Source organism: Chlamydotis macqueenii, chromosome Z (genome assembly GCF_036417535.1).
Source record: "Chlamydotis macqueenii isolate bChlMac1 chromosome Z, bChlMac1.mat, whole genome shotgun sequence".
In the NCBI taxonomy this organism is placed as follows: Eukaryota; Metazoa; Chordata; class Aves; order Otidiformes; family Otididae; genus Chlamydotis; species Chlamydotis macqueenii.
In genome coordinates this window covers 33,835,724-33,858,020 of record NC_141593.1, presented here as the reverse complement: position 1 = coordinate 33,858,020, position 22,297 = coordinate 33,835,724, and the positions used below count along the sequence as shown (strand labels likewise).

Below are 22,297 nucleotides of genomic sequence, written 5' to 3'. Positions count from 1 at the left end.
CAGAGTTATAGTTCTCTATGAAAGAGGGAGACAGTAAGTAGAGAGGTAAATGCTGTCGTACATACATACGCAATGCATTCATTTGTCAGCTGCACTTGTCTGTCTGAAAAGAGAAACTGGCAACTGAAGAGGTGAACTTGACATCAGATCTTATGGCCTAACCAGTCCTGTCAGTATATTTAGACAGAAGTAGACATTGTCCACTTCTTGTTGGCCTTATCCCAAAGATATAGTCATTTTTAGGGTTTATGACGTCACAGGATATTTTTTTGAAGCAGAATTGTGTAGCAGGCCATCAGTACATTGAAACAAAGCTTATTTGCATTCCTATTCCATTGCTTTTTGACAAGATAGGTTTTGGCTAGTGGACATGGATAGATTGATTAAGAATTGCAGGGAGCCTTTTGCTGTAGCCACTGATGTCTGAGGCACGGGCGTGATGGCAGGTTTGCAACAAACAGGTGACATGGGAGTGTTTTGCACTGGAATATGTCATGGTAAAAATATGTTACTCAAAAATATTTGGCAATTTATGGGCCCCGGCGAGAAGAAAACCAAAACCCCAGCCTCTCTAAATCTGGGACACCTTTTCATGGTTGTACTAGTTGCTAGTGGTTAGCAAGTGTGACAGGGAGTAATAGCAAATTTGTGAAGTAGAGCAGGATCTGGAAATAGTTAAGGGGAAGGATAACCAGCCTGCTGACCACTTATCTAAGGGCAATCCTGAAGGAATGTTCTGCATCTGCAGACTTATCAGTGAGAGTTAAATACTTTACGTTGTCGAGGAAAGACTGTGTTCTGTACAGGCACTGTAAGCGCACCACCCTTTAATCCTGACTTGCATTACTCAGAGTCTTCTATCCTTCACCTCTCTTCAGGAAAGATGGCCAGCTGTGCCGCACATCATGTACCAGTATCCATGATATTATACTGTAGCTACTACAGTGGAAAACACTCATTCAGGTCCAGCAGGTAGACATAAAATGTTCCAAATGGTACTAGAGATATCTTGGATGGTCTGTTGGGACCTGAGGTAACACCGGAGTATCTCAGGTTCAATATCACTTATTGCTCCTCACATGTTGACCTTTTAATGGCAAACACTGGATATTTCCTGACAGAAGTTTTGAGCCCACCACTTCTAAAGAAAATCTAAGGCTTTTAGTAGTGCTTCCTCCTTCCCAGCAACATCTTTTAAATGAGCAATTTGCTTTGTGCCAAGCAAGTTTTTCTTTTCTTTTTTTTTGGTTTTTTTTTTTTTTTAATTAAGAGCTCATTTCACGTTTAAGCTTGCCCTAAAAAGCATTACTTAAAAAGATCTATCTAAGAAATAATTTAACATTTTTGCCATAAGGCACCTGCAAGCTTCACATAAATGGACCTGGAAGAGAAATGAAAGAGTTTTAGATTTGCCAAAAATGCACGCTGTCATAAAAAAACAAGATTGTAGGACTTTGTTGGCATTGTGTATAAATGTAAAGTGGTTCATTTTGTATGGGGGAGAGCACAGGGGATGGAAAGAAAGGATGGGATTGTAATAAAAAGATATTTTTTACTGTCATTTTTTTTCTTTTTTTTTGGAAGAGAAAGGGGAAAAAAGGCCCTAAGCTGTATGTCTGTGTCAAACTATATGAGTCTGAAACATAAGCTGTAAATTTTAAGTTTTATAAGTTGTTATTTCCAATGTTACTGATTTTGATTCTAATGCTTTACAAACTTTATTGCTTATTTTATTAACTAGGGAGAAGTGTTGCCCGCTTCCAGTTCAATATATTTTTTTTCCATTTTCTCCCTCTTCCTCCCTCTTTCTCCCTCTCTCTCTCCTTTTCTTTGTTATGCCAAAAATAAAAAAGCAATTACACTTCAGCCACTTACAACTGAAAATACAAACAGGACTTAGTTAATTTTGCTGCCCATAAATCTTACACTGTACTTTTGTGTTTAACACACAAAATGTGGAAATAAAAATAGCCCAAACGTGTATGTATGTGTGTGTGTCTGTGGATGCGTTATTGAAAGGAAGACCTATATATAACTGTCTTGCTAGATAAAGATCTAAAAATACAATGGTTAGAAAGAGAACTTGGATTCCCACTCAGAAAAGGTAAATGAGCCCTTGTTTCAAGAAGAAGATGCAGGCAGATGATATATTATGCAAGACTGAAAATCAAGATTTCATGAGAGGAGGAAGAAGGCCCTGGCAGGAAGGATAACAGATCCTGCACTGGTCATCTCTCAGGTCTGATAGCCAGATAGGGGAGCAGCACTAATTCTGCAGCCTTTTTAGTCTCTTCTGTCACAAAAGGGGCACTGCTGGGTCAGTCAGCTCACTAGTAATTGTGTTTTACAGACTTCTAAAGCAATTGGCTCAGTCAGTCCCAATTCAATAAAAGTGGAGAGCGAGAGTGAGAGCACTTTTGTTCTATTTTTTACTTGAAATTATTTCATTCAGCAGTCTGTCTTTTTTATTACCAGGATTTGACATTAGCACTCCAAGCTATATTAGCATCCATTTCAGCAGTTCAGTAATGGTATTAAAAAAACACTTAACTTCAACGGTGAATGGTTGTATGACAGTACCATAAAAATCCACATTAAAAAAAAAACTTATGTATTTGTCCCTGCAAATTATTTTTCACTTGTTTAACCACTTCAAAACTACGCTGTCTCGACTGGTGTTTGCAAGAGCTCTAGCACAGGGAAGGCTTGTAAAAGAGCTGAGAAGCAACTGCAGCAACAATGGCATAAAGGGAAAAATGAAGACATTTAAAGAATGAGAAAAATGTAATAGGAACACGGCAAGCACACATACAAGCACAAGAAAGACCTCTCATTTCGTGTGGGTGCCTATCATTCATCAACTGAAGTAAGATTTTAACCTCAAATCACTCAAGGTAAAATCTTTGGCATCTTCCACATTTCTGGGATTTAATTTTGAATCCAGTACTCTCCAAGCTTGGGATGGCAGCCTAACTATCTTGGCACTGCAGCGCACTCATAAATGACTGCATTAGGTTCTAAATTTTGATTAAACATTCTGTAATTAATCAATGGTAGACATGAAGCAGTTGGCAAGGTCCAGAGCTGCAAAATGTTTAAGACATAAAACATTACAAAGTAATTAGAATGTGCTCCTTCAAGAGAAGGATTGCCTTCAATAAAGAGGTAAATGATAGCATCATGTTTATTGTGGACGTAGGCAGCCAGTGCAATATGATAAACTGCAGGAGATACACATATCAGTAATCATCCACATTATTAGTGTCATTAATCATAATTCTAAAAATATGACAGCAGCAGCCAACTTTTTGACCAATTTTGCCTCTGCCTGTTGGCCGTTATAACTTCACTAATAGACTGCAGAGCTCCTGTGCGTGGCAGTTTGCATTGAGAATGGAAGGTTAATTATATTTGAGCTGCTGATTCCTTCTCTCGTCGGAAAAGACTGAGCACTTTGACAATCCCAGGAGCTCACTGCTGTTAAACCAGTAAAAGTACTTTATTGAAATTTTCTTTGTTGGTCAGGAATGAGTAGATGTTTCAAATGAGATATAAGCGCCAGGCTGGGACGGCCGCTAATGTTTCTTCCAAAATAATCCTTGGACAGCAAGCTGAACTCATACTTCCCTTAGATATCTTTGCACAGTCTCTTGTGGATGGGTAAAAAGTTGAGAATTTAATAACCTCTGACAATAGTATGTATGGAAGAATCTTGGAGGATTGAAATTACTGAGGAGTTGGGGCGTCAGCAAAGGGAGGTTATAGGATAATCAGCTATCAGTTCACCTGAAAGGGGTACTTTTTTAGTAATGTAAAATTACTAATAGAGAAACTCTGTTGAAGTGCCACATTGCATTTGGGTTTATTGTTCCTCTGGTATTATATAAATAAGCCCAGCATTTTTTAGATAAACAAAGCAGTGGGAATGAGAATTACCATGGCATTGTGACCAAAATAAATGGTTTACATATTTGCTGTGGAACCTGGAATCATACAAAACTATCCATGGATCTAAGTGTTTATTATGACTTTGAACTTACAACGCAATCAGTAAAGAGTCTATGAACCTTCTAAACAAATAATGAGATAATGTGTTGTTGTGCATCAGTATTTGTGAGAAAATAATTGCTTTCAAAGCATAATTGGGGGAAACTAACTGTTCTGACAGAATTTTATCCTTTTTTTTTGCTTTTACTGAAACTTAGAACTCAGTAAAATTCATGAGTGAAATGCTGAACTGAAGGGACTGTTTGCATGAAATCTTGCGAAATTATCACGTTTTATGTGGCTGTTGTAACAGTAAAATAAAATGAAGGATGAAAACTTCTGATTGCAAAACTTGGACCATGTAATATTTAGATAATTCAGGTTTGAAAAGAAATGTTAATTCATGCAGTTTGGCAACAAATTCTACCTGGATGTTGCCTCAGTATATCTTAAGGGGAAATGTACCTTTTGTGAAGGACCAGCAAAATACTTCAGCACAAACAGAGATGAGGGCCTAATGCATGGCTACTGTGCAGGGCCTTGTGGGAATCACCTGCTCAGGGATAAACTTTTCTGTAGAGCATGTGTAGATCCTAGAAACAGTTTACAGCAGTTGCACTGATTGTCAATGGTGCTAAGTACCTGTAGTTTCCATCGAAGGACTCTGTCTTACGTATGATGACCTTCTCGTGCATGCAATATTGCTACACTGAGTTAGTTCACTTAGGAAATATTCCGTCAGATAAATCTTCTTATTCTAAACTTTCTCAACCAGTCTGGATATTAGACAAGAGTGCTGGCTATTTTGTAATGAGTCTGTTTTGCTTCCAGGCAGCTAGTAAATTGAGAGGTTGAAGTGTTGCAACACAATTTTGATAATTTCTGAGTAACTTTGGCAAGTACACCAATGGTTGTGCTTTTTGTTTGTAATATCTTTTGATCTTTAATGGACAACAATAGTAATATATTAAGAGTGCGACATGACCTCGATGCTTCTGAGCACATACAGCTGTTGTGAAAGTGTAATTCTGTTCACACCGTAAGGACCGTCTCACTAAACACCTCAACAGGTATGTACTGAATTATTGGGCCTTTCAAGAATCCTGAACCTGTCATACTTTACATTAAAAATTATTTGGTAGAAAACATTGCCATTAGATACCAGTTCTGCACTTAACCTGCGTATTTGCTCGCACAGTAGTCTGTCCTGCCTCCTCAAATGCCATCTCGGCATTAACATTTATAATGCATTCCACAGTGATGACAAATTGTTTTCTGACTCTAACTGTGGATTAAGTATGCAGAAGGCATGTCTACCACCGCCAACAAACCAATAATTCTCACTAACATCTTCAGAGTTACAACATTTATAAAGTTGCAAAGTGGAGTAAACAAACCATCTGTTTGGCTTCACCATATATGTCATGCTCTCTTATTAGCATATTACGATTCATTTAGTAAACAAATTTGGTGATTTCGTTCATGTCAAAGTTAGAGGGAGCTTGAAGATGATTAACATTCCTGGGACAGGCACATTAATACATTGCTTCCTCTGCAAAGTTAAATGGCTTCTCAGGAGAATCACCCCTTGTTGACAAGATGAGACTGTCAATTTTGTTTGCCTGCCACATTAGGGGCCATAAGGGGATGGGAAGCTCTGAGAAAGAGGAGCAGTGTAGGCAGCATAATTCACTGCGAATTGAAAAAAGAAGTCTAATTCTGATAAATGGTCGACCCCAATACATCCTACCTGTTATTACAACAGACGTGCCGTATCTGTGCAGTAAATTAGTTAAACCCCTAAAGAGTTTGATGGGAGCTTATCTTCAAGTGAATAATTTGAGTGTAGAGGGAGCTGTCTTCGTGACCAGTGTGAGTGATTTGTTTCATATTGAAAGGGATTGAAATGACTGGGCTCCACATCTTTAATTTGCAAGAATTTGCTTGTCCTTTATTTCCTGCATTTAATAAGCACTGTTTTTTTACTTTTTTTAATAGGTGCTGAACTGTATTTTACCTTTTGGATTTTCTTCCTATGAAAGGTTAATATTTTTCAGATTCTATGCCATTTAAAGCCTCAAGAACTGATGTTATTACCCAAACTGTTCATGTAGAAATGCAATGGTTTCACTGGGTAGTATAGCATTTTGCCTTCACTCATTGTTCTAAACTCTAGCTCTTATCCCTACTTTCCCCCTTAGATTTAGAGGCAAACTAAACGTGATCAGATATATGGAAGGACAGTGCACAGACTGCAGCCTTAGCCCTGTTCAGATAAATGTGAATTTTATAATTTAGGTCAGATCAGGATTTCAAGCCTTTATTATCTTTGTTTAGATTTATGGATTTTTTTTTAATTGAAAAAAAAAAAGCCCCTGCTCTATCAAATACTGCTGAGACAGTGGCAAACTTAGAACAGTAACTGAGAAAATAATTTCTTTAACAGTTTGCATTACTAATTAAATTCCAGGAACTGTTTTATTGTTGATTCTCTTAAGAAAAGGAGGTAAATGAATGCTGCTTCCTTCTTGAAGAAATATCAGAATTAAGGCCATATCTTTTGTAATATATATGTACACTGTTATATTTAGCCAGAGTTTTACTTTCCGGTTCTTTGATTTTAGCTACATGAAACTCAGCACTTTTACTCTGCAGAGATTCTGAGAAAGCATAAAATTCTGCGTGTACATTCTGTTATGTTCACATATTCTGAACCTTTATGTGAGTTTCAGGCTTAAATAAGCAGGAAAGGAATATGAAATTGAGGTAAGACAATACTTTGCTGTACTAGCAAATTGTATTAGTGATTAAAATAATGAGAAATTTTAAAACAAAACTATACATCTTAATTGACAGCCTTTCAGGTGAAGAGAAACAAAGAGAACTTTTCTTTAACATTTCACTATAGCTAAAAACATAGGCTGAATACTGAGCTGAAGATAGGTGTGGAAAAAGTTTAATGGGAGGAATAATGAAAGTTTAAGGTATTTTAAACCAAGTTGACAGAGCTTAGTTTTAAACTAAGGACAGCAGGAGGATAGATGTCTTGTATAGGGCCTGTACAACCTGAGTTGCTACTTCCATATCTAACTTTAATAAGAGGTTGGCCAATCTGTACATGAACCACTGGACAAAAGAGAACCTTCTTCACACTGCTGAAGATTGTGTGGTTTCAGGTTTTTAATCCAATATTAACAAAAATAAATCTACTATTACTTGGAAAAAACCCAGAATTTAATAGAAAAGAATTTAATGTTGACTTGTAATGCATTAAGTCTCCACATATGATTTTATTATATTACTTAATAGTGGGATCCCTTATCATATCTTAAAGAAAAGCTGCCCAAAGACTGATCACCCCCTGCTGTGACCTCCAGTCTGTGATTTCTTTGCAGTGTTAGAATGATAGGGCTGAGTGGTATTACTTTGGCAAATCATGTATTTGCGAGGAAAAAAAATGTATTTTCAGAGCATTTGAAGTATAGGAGATTGGGATATTGTTTTATTTGGAAGTACAGGAAGAAAGGATGTGGCAGGATGCAACTGGAAATGTTGAAATTATTCATTTCAGAATTTGAATGAACAATACAGTGCACTTCAATGTTTGAGTGAGAGTTTCGTCAGAGAACTTTGTTGCTTACAGTCAGCCAAGGAGGAGAAAGGGGCCAATAGCTAGGATGTTTAACTGGGATGTCTGTTGGCTTGGCCTTTCTCTCTGACTGCATCAGGGACTGGAAAATTGGTTTCCTTAATTCCTAACTGGCTGCCCTAACAATTATGCTGCTGTATCATTCTCACTCTCTTTTTCTCTCATCTCCTTAATATTTAAGTGTAATCATATTTTTGTCTTGCTAAAAAATTAAGAAAATAATGCTTTATGTTTCATTTTCAACAACCTGACCTGCCTCAATCTGTGAACAACACATTCAACCCAATTTTTCATGCAGTTAGTTTTGTGCTCTGTATAATACTTGAGTTTCAATAAACAGAGTACTCTGTATCATCTGAAATCCCTAACTGTGCTGTGCACATCGAAGATGAGTGCAGATAGGACTGGAGCCATGGGTACATCCAAAGTTGGCCTTGAGTCATGGATAGAATTCATGCCAATTTCTATGCCAGGGCAAATTCTATTCTCTGATACATTCCTCCTTACTCACTTCAAAAAGAAATAAAAAGACTGACTAAATAAAAATAAACTAAAATAAAGCAGCCATTACATTTTTCTTTCCAACAAATGGATAGTAAATTAACAAAATCAGATTCATTGACAAGTGTAGAAAGAAACTGCTGAAGAGAACCTGGTCTGGATTTATGAGCTGTGTAAATGGCATGTACATTTAATTGACCATATTTCCTAGGCATATAATCCCCTTGCTTCTATTGATGCATAGTGTATCTCTCACTAGAGGAGCTTGCTAGTGGTAGGTGGGGTGGAACTGACAATGAATTCTAATTATGAAAGAATACTTCTATGAACTTCACAAGGGAAGGAAAATACTACCACCAGTGGGATCATGCCCATAGCGAGAGAGCTGCTGTAGTTGCTGTAGCACTCTGCATTGTGCAGCTACCAAAACTGCTGTCTGAAAGGGCAGTGATGAACTGGGAGGTGAGATACCCTTACCACTTCGCCACCACCACAGATTTCATGTTTTGCATCATTATTGTCCTTACAGCAGCCCTCATCCATTCTTAAGACGATTGAGTTCAGAAGGCTGAATTCGCTCTGGTGAGGACTTTCCACACACTTTTACCCACCATACGTCTAGTTCATTAATGGTAACTTGAAAGAAGAATGTTAATTTTGTAGAAAAATTAGGCATTCTGGGCCTCCTAAAATAAACCAGACTTGCTAAAACTTCCTTGCCACAACAAGCTGCATCTCAAAACATCTTAGAAAAATTCTATCCTCATTTTTAAGGGTACATGCCTTGTAGTACAGAGCTAAACAGATGTTTGGACATTCTTTGGCACACATAGTATTTTAAATTCTCAGAACTAACCCTCTTCACCATCCCTTGTTGCCTAGGATGGGGTAGATCTGGTAACTGGAGCTGAGTGAGATATGCCTTTAGTTAAGCCCTTTTGACCTCATATTTCTGCCTGTAAGACTTCATTCACCAGTTGTCTTTACACAACATTTTGATTGCCAGGGTCGTTTTGGTAGTTGATGTACAAGTAAGCAGTCTAAAAAGTCCAGAGTCATTCAAAGAATTTTATTAGGTCCAATATTTTTAACATTTTCTATGCATATATATACCTCTGCTGTTCGTTCAGGTTCTTCACATTTTTTTCCCCTGCAGATACAGTGCAAACGACACCAGAGATGGCCTTAAATTAGCTAGCTCAAGTATCAGGAATAATGGAGCCATGGCAAACTAAAGCTCAGCTGTTTTTGGCGTATCCTGCTTCACAATTTTCCACCTGTTTGATGGCAGTGTTCATGCACTGGCATAAATCACTCTGCCCAAGCTGTGCCTCAGCTTACTCAGGGAACATTGTGCGTACCTGGGAGCAGTATTCAGAGGAGGAAGGGGCAGCATCATTGCAAATCACACCAGGGAACAGACCAGCTGAAGCAAGAAACGGCAGGTGGCATGCGGAGGGGTAGATGAACAGATGACAAGGTGGCTAACATGGGCTGAAGGCTGGTAGAGGAGTTACTAGGATCCACGAGTAACAAAGCAGGGGAGAAGGAGTTGGATTAGGATGGAATACTTCACTATGGTATGGAGGAGGGCATCTGGGAACTACTGAAGCAATTTAACATGGCTGAATGAGTACATTTTCCAAGGAAAAAAAAGCAAGGAAGATCAGCATTGGGTGAGAGGAGCAAATAGTTAAGGTTATCAAGACAGAAGATAGGATGGACTCGGACAGTACTTGCAATGTTACTTCTTTCTTCTCATGTTTCTCTGAGTGCTGTTTGCAGCTACTAGGTCAGAGTAGAGGTTGTCAGCCACATATTCTTCTATCTTTCCCCCTCAATAATAGTCTTCATAGCTTCATAGCAAATCATGCTTCATTTCTGCCCCTAAACCCAACCCTGTTCTATTTGGCAATTGCCAGTGCCTACCTTTTCCCAGAACACCTCCCTTTTTAAACTTCCTGGTCTGTACTGCTTTTCTTTCTATTCAGCCTTTATCCATCCTCTTCTTTTTTAATTCCTTTTTTTTTTTGCTTATGGATCCATTATTTGTGGCTGTTCTGACACACCTGGGCATGTTCCTCCTACACAGAACTCCCTTGTCATCTTTTCCCAAAAAAAAACCTTGGGAATGCTGCTGTTAGCCCTGAGAAATGCCTTTATGCAGGGCACTGTTCAGGCGGCACCCTGCACAGGGTACTTAGTCCATGCCTCTGGGTGCAATGCTAGGTTTAGTTGTGTAGCAGATGAGGAAGGGGTGCAGGGTCAGGCACCGGGCACTCTGGACTGGTGTGTCTATGAAAATATACTTTTCCTTCCCTCCTATCCCAACGATCATTCAGCTACTGGAAATGTGTGTGCTAGAAGCTTCAACACACACTATTCTTAAGTCTGACAAGGTTTCAACCTCCATGACTTTGATTTTGATGTAAGATTTCGAAAATTCAGTGTCCAAATAAATGAACTTTTTCTCACAATTAGTTCCTCTCGTCCCTACCAGAATATTTTTGCATGTGATATTTAGGGAGAGTATTCAACACAAGCGAAATAGATTAAGAAATGAATGTAAAAGAATCAATTCTTTTGAACTGTGGTTGCATAATGGAAATCGACTGCTATGAATGAACCTATGTTCAGAAGTTATGAACAGCAGAGCTAATGCACTGCCATGAGTTCATCTTTATTATTGCATTACACCTGAATCAATTGATAAAGTAGCTTTTTTTAAAGGCTAGGAATGGCACTTAATTGAATAAAAGTCAATGTAATTATATTAGGAGAATCCAACAGTACTGCTGACAGCGGAAAAGGGACACTACTGAGCAGAGTGCCAGAACTTGTCCGCACATTTCTGCACATTGTTTGCCTGACAGATATTATGGGCTGGTACATACTTTAACTAGATTACTGATTGCCACTGCTGTAAGTGAGAATTGAATAAGGGAGGCATCTCTCCTTGTCAGAGCATCATCAGGGTTTGCATCCTTACGCTGGTCTTTCTCAGAATGGCCCCTGTCCATCTGGGGCTCAGCGGCCCCTCTTCAACACGGTAATTTATTCTTATCTCTTCATTCAGTCAGCACTGAAGTTATTTTCACTGCAAGCCTGGCTGCTGTTTTTCTTAGCAGCAAACCAAGGAAAGAGCAAGTGCAAATGCAGGTAAACAACAGTAACAGTTATCCTGATTAGTCTCTACACTGCAGCGAATTCCCGTACCAGGGGAATGAGGAGGGGAGAGAGAGGGAGAAATCATAAGTAAACACATGAGCACTTTATGAGTAGTTTGCAGTTAGTGTTACGATGATAAGCACAAATGTGCTTTTATGGTCATGTAATAACTGTGGTCAGTGTGGACAGGCCTTCACAGTAAGCATTTCCTGTACTGCACTTAGCGACTGTACATGGAGTTGTACACCATCTGACACCAGGAGCACAAGGGGCTGTCAGAACTATGGTTTGTCATTCATGTATGTGCACACTGCATGCATCTGTTCAGAACTCATTTGTGGATGATAATGGAGATGCTGTGAATATGCTTTAATTAATTTGCTTTATGTTTTTCATATTGTGTGGTTGAGTCAGTATCCATCAAAACAGTGTAAGTAAGATTACAGCTGACAAAAAAAAACCAGTTTCACAGTCAAGACTTTTTTTTTAGTCTGTATTTTATTGGTTTCAGTTTTTTTTTAATTTTTTTTTTAAACCAGATGTGTCTGGATTGGAATGTGAATTTGTTCTCTCTCTCTCTCCTCCCCTCCCCTTTCTTTCTCTTTTCTCCTCTCTTCTCTCTCTCTTTTGTGATCTCAATTTAGCAAAAGATTAGAAAGCTGATCTTATCACAAGGTAAGCTCAGCCTTCCTAAGTGCAGTGTGGGGATATGCATAATTACAGTTCTGCGCCTCAAAAAAGCAATGGTGCTATACTTGCTTGTGTGAAAGGAGTATTTCCCATGTGGGAGAAAAACAAGGAATACTCTCCACTTTTTCCACCCTTGCCCATACCTCTCAACTGTCTTTCATTTGGAGAGAAATTTTCCATTCTACACCCCCACTTACTGGAATAATTGCATCCCAAGCAGACATGATTCAATTAAACTGCAGCTCAGTATCACTTTTATGTCAGAGAACAGTTACCTGCATTTGCAGGTGAGTGGAACAGATCCCTTCTGTGGCTGTTTTCTTTATTTATTCTTACGTTATGTGCAACAGATAGATGAATCACAAAGTAAGTGATAGAAAATTACAGAAATGAACTCCACATCGATTTAATCTTCCTACCTTTGCATTTTCCTTGTTTATCTGCATTGCATTCCTGTACCATGTTTGGGACTTCAGCTGGTTGAGAGGTATGTTTCAAAGGGTTTCTTGAAACAAAAGCTTCCCATAAGGAAATATTGCTAAAGCTCTTGTTTCCCTTCCCCCTTTTTTGTTACTGTAGGACCTGAATGTCTGTAAAATATTTGATCATTGTTATGTCTTCCCATGCCAATTTTTTTTGCAAATTAAAGTATTCCTATGTTAAAACTCTCTCTTTCTCTCTCTCTCTCCCCTCCCCCACCTTCTTTCTTTTCCTCCTACATTTGGGCTCTGATCTGCAATTTATAATGGGCAGACAGACTGGTGAGTCTGCATGTTGTAAATTGCGAGTTGGTGTCCTTAGCTTGCAAAGAATGTTATGCAGTAGAACTTCGCTAATTCTTCTTTTTACTGACTTGAAAATCCAGTCACCCTCCAAAGGAACGGAATAAGTATTTGTTGTTCCCTCAGTAATGATGCACATTCTGAATACTGAACCCTAAAGTTTTCTAATACTGAAAACTTTATGCTGATTTTTTTTTATTATTAAGCACTTCAACAAAACGAGCATGTTCTGCAGTCAGAGGTCTTTGATGTCTGTCATGTTTGTTGGTTGCATTGTTAATTCCGAAACTGCAGTTTTTCAAAGAGGGTTTCCTGACGCTATTGCAAATCAGTGAGGTTCTACTGCAATGGATGAATAAAGCCAATATCAAAAGTGGAGAGTAGAATGCAGTATTTAAAATAATAGGCTATTTTACACAGTTACTAACCCAAAGGCTTACACTGTTTGCAAATGTAGAGCTCTATTTCTTGAGAACAAAGGCATAGATCCTGTAAAACACTTGAGAATATTTTAACTTGTGGCTCGTGGGATCTGGTCCAATGACCACTGACATCAGTGACAGCTTTTCCAGTGTCTCTTGAGCACCCACAGTGACTTCAGCACATACCTAAACCAAAGCCCATGCTTAAGTGTTTTGATTGATTTGGGGCAAAATTCTCATTGCCAGTAGTAAGGTTTTTTACTGGAAGTGACACTGCTTGGGTCGGTCAGCACTGCATCAGACACAGAACTGGGAGGAGTACAGGGAGGAGTGGCAGTGTCCTCCCTTAAGGATGGAACCAGTGACTTTGGCTGAGATTTTCAGAGACTTGTTCTCCTAAACCCTTCAAGTCTTCTCCCTCTTGGTTTGGCCCCATTCTGAATCCCTTCTGAATACGAGAATTAAATTGTCAGAATCAGGACCTCTGACTACGTATCATTCGGTTACCTTTATTTTTTTTCTCCTCCTATATTTCACTTACACGGTTATGTGAGTACATATATATATATATTATATGTATGTATGTATAAATATATAAAGATATGGATCTAGAGGTAGACACAGATACAAACACACACAGATACTCCATATATTAATAATATTGTCTCTTGAAGCAAGGCTTTTAGGAAGGCCAGCGGGGATTCAGGAACCAAGAAGAGCATTTTGCATTTTCTGTTAGTGCAATTTCTTATTTTGTAAATATCAAATAAAAGGGCCGTAGCTGCTGCTGGGGACTAATGTTGAGGAGCAGTAGCTGAAAATAAAAGCAGTATGGGAGGGGGTTTAACTTGCTTGGTTTGTTTTGGTTTTATGTTGCTATTTGTTCACTTATAGCAAGACTGCTTTTTCCAAGAAACATGGATAGGGGATATTTTTATGATAAATTACTGATAAATCAGAATTTGGATGTAGTGCTTGATGACTGTATGTTTAATCATAAATACTGTACATTTTTCCTTTTCTCCCTTCCCTCTTCCTTTCCCAGACACAGTGCTAACATAAACCTGCACCGTAAACTGTTAACCAAAGAACTGGATGACATGGGCCTGGACACCTCACAGCCTTCTCTTAGTAAGGACCTCCGCGATGAATTTTTGGTGAAGATATATGGCGCTCAGCATCAGATAGGGCTCGACATAAGGGAAGACACCTCCTCGCCTGCTGGTACTGAGGATTCCCATATGAATGGGTATGGCAGGGGCATGTCGGAAGACTATATGGTCCTAGACCTGAGCACCACCTCCAGCATCCAGTCCAGCAGCAGTATCCATTCCTCAAGAGAATCTGACGCAGGAAGCGATGAGGGCATTCTCCTGGATGACGTCGATGGGGCAAGTGACAGCGGGGAATCTGCCCACAAAGCAGATGCCCCTGCCTTAGCTGTAGGTATGGGCACCGATGTCCCAGGATCCCTCATGTTCAACAATGTTTCGGTGAGCAACGGTGGGATAATGTGTAACATTTGCCACAAAATGTACAGCAACAAGGGAACCCTCAGGGTGCACTATAAAACAGTGCACTTGCGAGAGATGCACAAATGCAAAGTCCCTGGGTGCAACATGATGTTCTCCTCTGTCCGTAGCCGAAATCGGCACAGTCAGAACCCCAATCTGCATAAAAACATTCCCTTCACTTCAGTAGATTAGTTCCAGGATGGACACAGCATAATGCCATCTCTCAGAGAGGGCCCACAACATCTGAACTGCCATATACAGTCTCCCTTTATATATATATATATATATATAAATATACATATATATATAATCTTTTTCTTTTCTTTTTTTAACAAAAGAAAGAAACACCAGGTGCTTTTTCCCCTTTGTTGATTGTTGGTTTATTTTTTTCCTTTTTTTTTTTTTTGGATAGGAACAGAAAGGTGGGATCTTTAGTTTGGAGGGAGAGACCCTTCACAAAAAAAGGCAAACAAAACAAAAGAAAAAAAAAACCCACACAGAAAACTTACAGTTGTCCCTAGTTCTGTTAGAATGTTCTTGGTCATCTCCAAAGAGAAAATTTGTTCTACCCATGACTTTTGCCTGAAAAAAAAAGAACAAAAAACAACAAAAAAAAATTGCAAACAAACAAAAAGAGAAAAAAAAACCAATCTACTTAGTTGTCTTTGTGTCTTCTAAGCATTGGGGATAACGTTCTACTAAGCATGGCTGTTACACTTGTGTATATATATTGAGCCTTGACAGGCCTATGATGTAAAACAATTGTATTGATGGTGGTTTAACTCTTTTTTTTTTTTTTTTTTTGCTTAATTTTTACAGTTACATTCAGCTGTTAGATAAGCAGGAAAAATAGTTTGCTGGCTAGTTCTATTCATTTATGTTAGCTTTAATGCACATTTTTAAAAGAACCACGGTCTTGTTTTGACTACCTGCTAGGTATAAGTAATACAGAGGTGCTGGCATGCTTTACAGTACCTGATCTGATACAGTTTTTTTGTCTTGTACTATTACATAAATCCAGTCATGCACTTTTTCGTACACTACAAGGGGATGTGTAATAATATCCATGCTTTTTTTTTCTTAAACTATTGCCATATTTTCAGTAAGTGTCTTTAAAAAAATACACTTAGATAAAAGTGGTCTGGTCAGTATGAGGGCATGAATGCCAAACAAAGAGTATTAGTGTTTAGTGTTAATACAAAAGTGCCAACTTTGCACACGTTTTGAAAAAAAAAGAAAATGTAGTTATTCACCATAACCACAGTTGTAGATTTTGGACTACAGAAAAAAATACTGGGGAGGGAAAAGGAGTAAAGTGAAATTCTTGGTGCTTTTTTCAAGTGCCAATTATTACTAGAAACAATAGTGCATCCTATTCCTTATATACTACATTACATAAAAGAAGAAAAAAACAGAATTGTGTCATGTGAATCAGTGGAAACTTTTTTTTTGTCAAACATACATAATATTTGGGGATATAGATGCTGATACTGCTTGTCACAGAACAAAGATGAATATAATTTTGTGTGCTTCTTACTATGGCCTGGATTTTTTGTGGTGTTTTAAAAAAATAAGGAACAGGGAAATAATGTTAACTATATTGTTCTGTAAAGTTGTCTTTTTTTTTGCAATGGAAAGTGCTGTAGTATGATTAAGGCATGTTTTATAGAAGCAATCAAAAGAAACTAATGGCAGAAGCACTTAAAAGCTCTGAAAACATATGCTGGACTTTTTATTGGGTAACTTTCCCTTTGGATAAAATTAGAGGCCAGAAAAAAAAGGATCTCTAGTTGTGTTAATGTTTTGTTTCACCTACATGGTTTGTCAGAAAACAACGAAAATCCAAGAAAGACAGTGAGCAAGAGAGCGAGCATGAACAGGAGAGGGAGAAGGAGCAAGCAGCTGAGAAAGGCAGAGAGAAAGAGAGGCTGTCCTCTGAATCTTTTTTGTTTCCGGTGTTTACACATGTTGCTTGAGCTGGTAAACCACACTGGCAGCCTGAGTTACCACAGCATACTGACTGAATGATGGTATTTACTTAAGTTCAGTCTACAGCCAAAACCATTAGGGTTGTCTGTTGCAGACTCTTTTCTTTACAAAAACAATAACAATAACAAAAGCAAAACCAAACAAACAAACAAACAAAAACCCAAGGGATATTTCAGCATACAATAAAACATTCCTTCAGTGAGAATGTGTTCCTTTTCTGTATTTACTGACTCAGAACATTATTCTTCTTAGCCAAGAGTCAGAAATGCTCCATTGTTTCAGCTTGTCGTTGTTTTGATTTGCTATGCATTTTGATTATTCTTACTTTTATGTCCACTTGAGTACGTAACTCCTGTTACATTTCCTAGAGGAAACTCTTAATATGGATTTCCTCTTTTTTAGTACTCTTTATGCATTTCAGGATTCTTGTTTCCAAAAGTAGGAATCAATAGCTAATAAACCAGTATTTCCAGTTGTAGAAAATAAAAGAAAAATCTTTCAAAATGAATTCTCACTATGTTCCTATGGGTTACAAGCCTCTGATCATTTTTTGACTCTGTACACTGATGAAGTCATGAAAACATTTGTGGATCCCACAGAAACTGTAAGGAAAATTTACTTTCTGGTTTTAAAAAAAAAGAAACTTCATAGCAAAAAGATAAGCAGTTTCACTGTCTTTTTTCTTTCATCTGTTTTGTTTTTCTCAAAGTCTCAACTCTTTGCCTTGTTAAATTGAGTGGAGCGGTCTGCTTCGCTTTGTTTTATGTTGTGCAAGCTCAGTGTGTTTGTGAGAGAGGGAAATTAGAACAGTAAAGGTGCATTCTTCCAAAACACGTGGACCTTTATAGTGTTATCTGTACTGCACTCCCGTCCCTCCTCCCAAGTGATTAAGAACAAGCAAGATGGAAAATCTAAAAAACAAAAAAACAAAAATTTAATTATATCTACAGAAATAAAACCCCACTGTTTTGTAGTATGTATGGTATAAATAAGTATCATTTTTAATGTAAAACACATTTAAGCTATATAAATAATTCCTCACTGAATGAATCACTGTTCTGCATTCTCATTTCACTCTGTTTCTGTTAGAGGTCAAATGATTTTGGTAAACTTGTCTGGAAACTTAAACATCATCAGTAGATAAATTCAGCAGATGAATTACATAGGAAAAAAAAATCTGGTTATTACACAAAATGAAACAGGACACTTTAAAAAGTAAAAAAGCAGGAACAAACCTCAAAAAAAAAAACCTGTTAGAGGCTGCAGTCCTCCTTTTATGGCATCCTAACTTCATTCAGATTTAAACTGTGTAGGAGATACCATCTCCGTCTTGTTGACAGAATATTGCTCACTGTTATTTCTAGGCAAATCAAGTGGTTTCTTCAGTGCTAGTGATACTAATGTCAGAGCAGTCTTTGTTTTAGAAGGGCACATACACTTAACATTGAATTAAATGCCATTTCCCTCCTTCCTCCTTACCATGCATCTCTATGAGAATTTGTATTTATCAGAATTGTTCCTGCAGTGGAATTTGTGTAATCTGAAGTTATCTCAAAAATCCTTTAAAAGGCTGTATGGTAGAAGTTTGGTTTTACTGACAGAAAGTAGCATTTCTTGCGTGATCTCAGCAGTGACCCAGACTACAATAAGCATAATGCCCGAACATCTCGCATGTCCAGCACAGGGCATAGCCATAATGGTGTGTGACAAGATAAGTGTTGTGCAGTTTCTTATGCCATCATAAACCTTTGGCAATCCTGTCATTTTCCAAACCTGTTAGTCTAAATGTTTTTAAATGAATTACACCAACGTTGAGGAAGAGACTCTTCATCTTACATGGAGTTTGTTTCTTCTTCTTTGGTTCTTGTAGTTATTGTGGTAATTCTTTCCACATTGTTTCACTGTTCTGTTTATTCAAGGTAGTTGTATTTTTCTGTAAATATCAAAAAGACTTTGTCTACATTTAGGAAATAACTATTCATACTGAACCTCCTTTAGGAACAGAACTACTTGTCTGGAGGTTGTTAAGCATTTTTTTTTGTTTTGGAGGAAGGGGGTCAGGAAAGCATGTGATCCTGGTTAATCATTAGGTATCTTTTAAAAAGCTGTATGAAACAGTTTGTAAGGAAAACAGCACAGTTAAAGCACAAAAATAAGAACCAGGAACTGAGTTTTAATACCAGCAGTGGCCCCTTCTCACTGTTTAGGCTTGGACAGATCACATCACTTACCCGTTTGTGTTTCAATCTGTTAAAATATGGCTAATACTAAGATGATCTTCCCCCTAAGGGTGCTCATGTGAGGACTAATTAGCTAGTGTTAGTAAAGAGCTAATTTAAGTCATGAATATTTTTGCACATCTTACAATATTTAGTCAATTTTTCTGCGCTATATCTCAACCAGGTACATTTTGTTATGACTGAGATTTTAACTTTGCCTCTTAAACTGCAGCTGGCTCCATGGTGACACTGTAGTCATGCACACAAAGTATACACACTCTGTCACTGAGTCACAACTCAATTTGACAAAATGTGGAAGGTATAGATTTAAAAGCCTGTTAGCACATACACATTGCTCTCTCAAAGACTTTTCATGACTGAGCTCATAAAATTTGTATGTTTCCTAGGGATCTGTAGATACTTTACACAGCAGAAACTGTGCACCATATTTGCTGTGAGTAAACTTTAGTGTATTTCCTTCCTTCCTTCGTTCCTTCCTTCGTTCCTTCCTTCCTTCCTTCGTTCCCTCCTTCCTTCCTTCTTTCCTTCCTTCCTTCCTTCCCTCCTTCCCTTCCTCCCCCCCTCTCTCCTTCCCTCCTTCCCCACTTCCCTCCTTTCCCACTTCCCTCCCTCCTTCCTTCCTTCCCTCCTTCCCTCCTTCCTCCTCCCTTCCTTCCTTCCCTCCTTCGTTCCTTCCTTCCCTCCCTTCTTCCTTCCTTCCTTCCTTCCTTCCCTTCTCCCTTCCTTTCTTCCCTCCTTGCTCTCTCCTTCCCTCCCTCCTTCCTCCCTCCTTTCCTCCCTCCCTCTTTCACCCCCTCCCTCCCTTCCTCTCGCCCTTCCATTGTAGAAATGAAAGTCTACTTTCTCTGCCTGTTGCAGAAGTTGCCAAGTTTTCCATCACCTATGGATTTCCCAATCCATCTCCAAAAAAGGACCTGTTTGGGAAAAGGGGTAGAATCAGGTTCTAAACAGTAAAGTAGCTGCCAGGGGAGGTCAGCATCTCTGTTGATCCAGTCCAGTACAGCTAATAGGAAGTGGGGCTGCAGGAATCCACTTGAGTTTTCCCTGAGTTTTACTTTTCTCAATTAACACAGTTAAGGATCTAGCATAACTAATTATATGGAGTAGGAATGTACCTAAGCAACAAGACAAAGAGCTGTGTGGGTATCTGGAAACCTCAGAAACATAATGATTCAAGGTCTGATCTGTTCCAAAGATAGGAACCATTTACAAGACCAGAGATTTAGTTCCAAAAATTTCTCCTTCAATGTGTATAATATTTTAAAACCAAAGTGCTTGATTTGGACCCATTTTTCACAGGGTCGTTAGGGATGTCAGCTGCCAACAGAAAACAGGACATCTTTTGAGAGATGTGTTTGTACTCAAATTCTGCAGGACATTTTCACAGCATCATTGGTGGCAGAGGAAGGAATAAGGGAGAGAAGCTGTTTGATCTAGGAGTGCACACACGCTCCTCTAAATTTTTTGCGCCAGTTAGGGGAACAGAACTATTACTCTTTCTTCTGTCCCCAGGACGTTTTTGTCACTTTTCTCTTTGGGTTGTGTTAACAGAATTACTCTTTTTTTTTTATTTCAAAAGAGAAGGAAAAGTGTCTGTACTAAGGGTAAGGAGGCAGCAGGAGTTCTTTATGGGGAAAAGGTGAGTGGCAGACACATGATGGCAGCTGGTATATGTCAGTTCCTTCTTAGTTTGGGGGTTCGCTTTTTTCTTATGTCACTACTTTGCTGCTATAGTAACTCAACAAAACAGTGAATGTAGTGCTACTTTGCTAGATAAGCATCAGCATATCCTGCTGTCACCACATGATGAGTTGAGCTTCTTTCCTCCTCCCGTAGGGACATAAAAGGAACTCTTTTCCATACTCATTTTTACTTTATGAACAGAGCAACATCATATGATGGACTAAACCTTTCACCCACATGTTTGCCCAAGTACATGTCTGTTCCAGTCCCATGGTTTCTGTCTCTTCTTGCCAGGCAGCATTAGCACTGCCTTTAAAACGGCCTGTAACAGAGTGAAGCAGCAACTTTTTTTATATAGGTAAGATTTTCTGGAGTCTGTAGTTAACCAGTCTTATGTGGCTTGTTTTCTCTGGTCAAGTCATGATACTGAATGACAGCTTTAATTTTTTGATCAAGATACTGATCGTGTATATCCCAATACTGTTACTGTTATGTTTGGCACTGGCTCTGAAAGGAAAACAGTTCTGGACCACCAAAGGGTTAAAAACCAGACATGTTTTTGACAAGTCCTCTGACTTTTGCCAGTATTATTGTTCATTATGGTGACACTGTATTTTTTTTTAAATAGCAGCTGTAGTTGTCATAAAACTATTTTCCCATTCCTCTCCTTTAAAGTGTGATGTTGTAAATTCATGTGACCTTTCCTGCAAAGAATAAATATTTCTTTTTTTATATAAGATCTCAAGACAAGGCTTGGTTTGTAACAAATAGTGGCCCATTACAAAGCAGGAAAAAAAAAAACTGTGCTGAGCAGAAAGAAGCTTCAGTTCAATTTCACCTCATATCTTTCTAATAACTTACTTGTCACTTTATTACCTTCCAGTAATGTGAATGCTGCTGACAAGACTGTCACACTAACAGCAGACAACACCCTTTCTTCCTTAGCCTTAGCTCTCCTGGCTACTTATTGCACTGGCCCTGAAGGGACACAAACTAATAGTGTGCTTTCAAGTTCAGCACTTGGCCATCAAATATAAAAGGATGCGTAATTGCCTGTTTATCCCCTGTGAAGGGGAAATTGAGTATAAGAACCAGGTTTTCCCTCCCCATTCCTTGACACGTACACATGCATGCACACGCACACAACGGCAGTGAGTGAAGGGAAGTCCCATCTGGAGCGCTTCGATTTGTCTTTGGGAAGCCCAAGGCTGCCACGGGCTGCTCTGTCGAGCTATCAGGCAGACAGTAACAAGATGGCTTCTTAACAAAAGGTCAGCTGAGAAATACGGTCTGTGACAGCACTTTGGTCTGCTTATGTAGCAACTAATTGCTTTGTATTGGCATAAGCCATGCTGTGCCTGCTAGAAATAGTCGTGTGAATTTGCTACAGGTCTTGCTGCGTACGTTCACGTTCAATGGCAAGCAGTCTTTTCCTGGTTTAGCCCAACCCTTGGCAAATTTCAGAGCCATGCCATCCTCCCAGATTCCTATGGTCAATGCCAATTCCAGATATCCCTTCTGCCGTGACAGGAACATCTCCTGCTGAGGTCAGTGTGACCCTCTGTGTTAGGGAAACATATCTGAGACACAATCTGCTGACCCCATACAGGGAGAGTATTTTTTTTTAATTTATCCCTTCATTTACAAGGACACTGCCAAAAGTACAGGCTCC

At 38.6% G+C, this 22,297-nt stretch overlaps 1 protein-coding gene across 1 annotated transcript in view; it reads left to right on the top strand.

The window, feature by feature from the left end:
• BNC2 (basonuclin zinc finger protein 2) overlaps window positions 1–19,484 on the top strand; it is a 335,260-nt gene extending 315,776 nt beyond the window's left edge. The window contains exon 6 of the mRNA XM_086770329.1: window positions 14,245–19,484. Within this exon, the coding sequence (XP_086626455.1) occupies window positions 14,245–14,905 (661 nt within the window). The 3' untranslated portion in view covers window positions 14,906–19,484. The remainder of the gene's footprint in view (window positions 1–14,244) is intronic.
• Window positions 19,485–22,297: the final 2,813 nt, after the last annotated feature.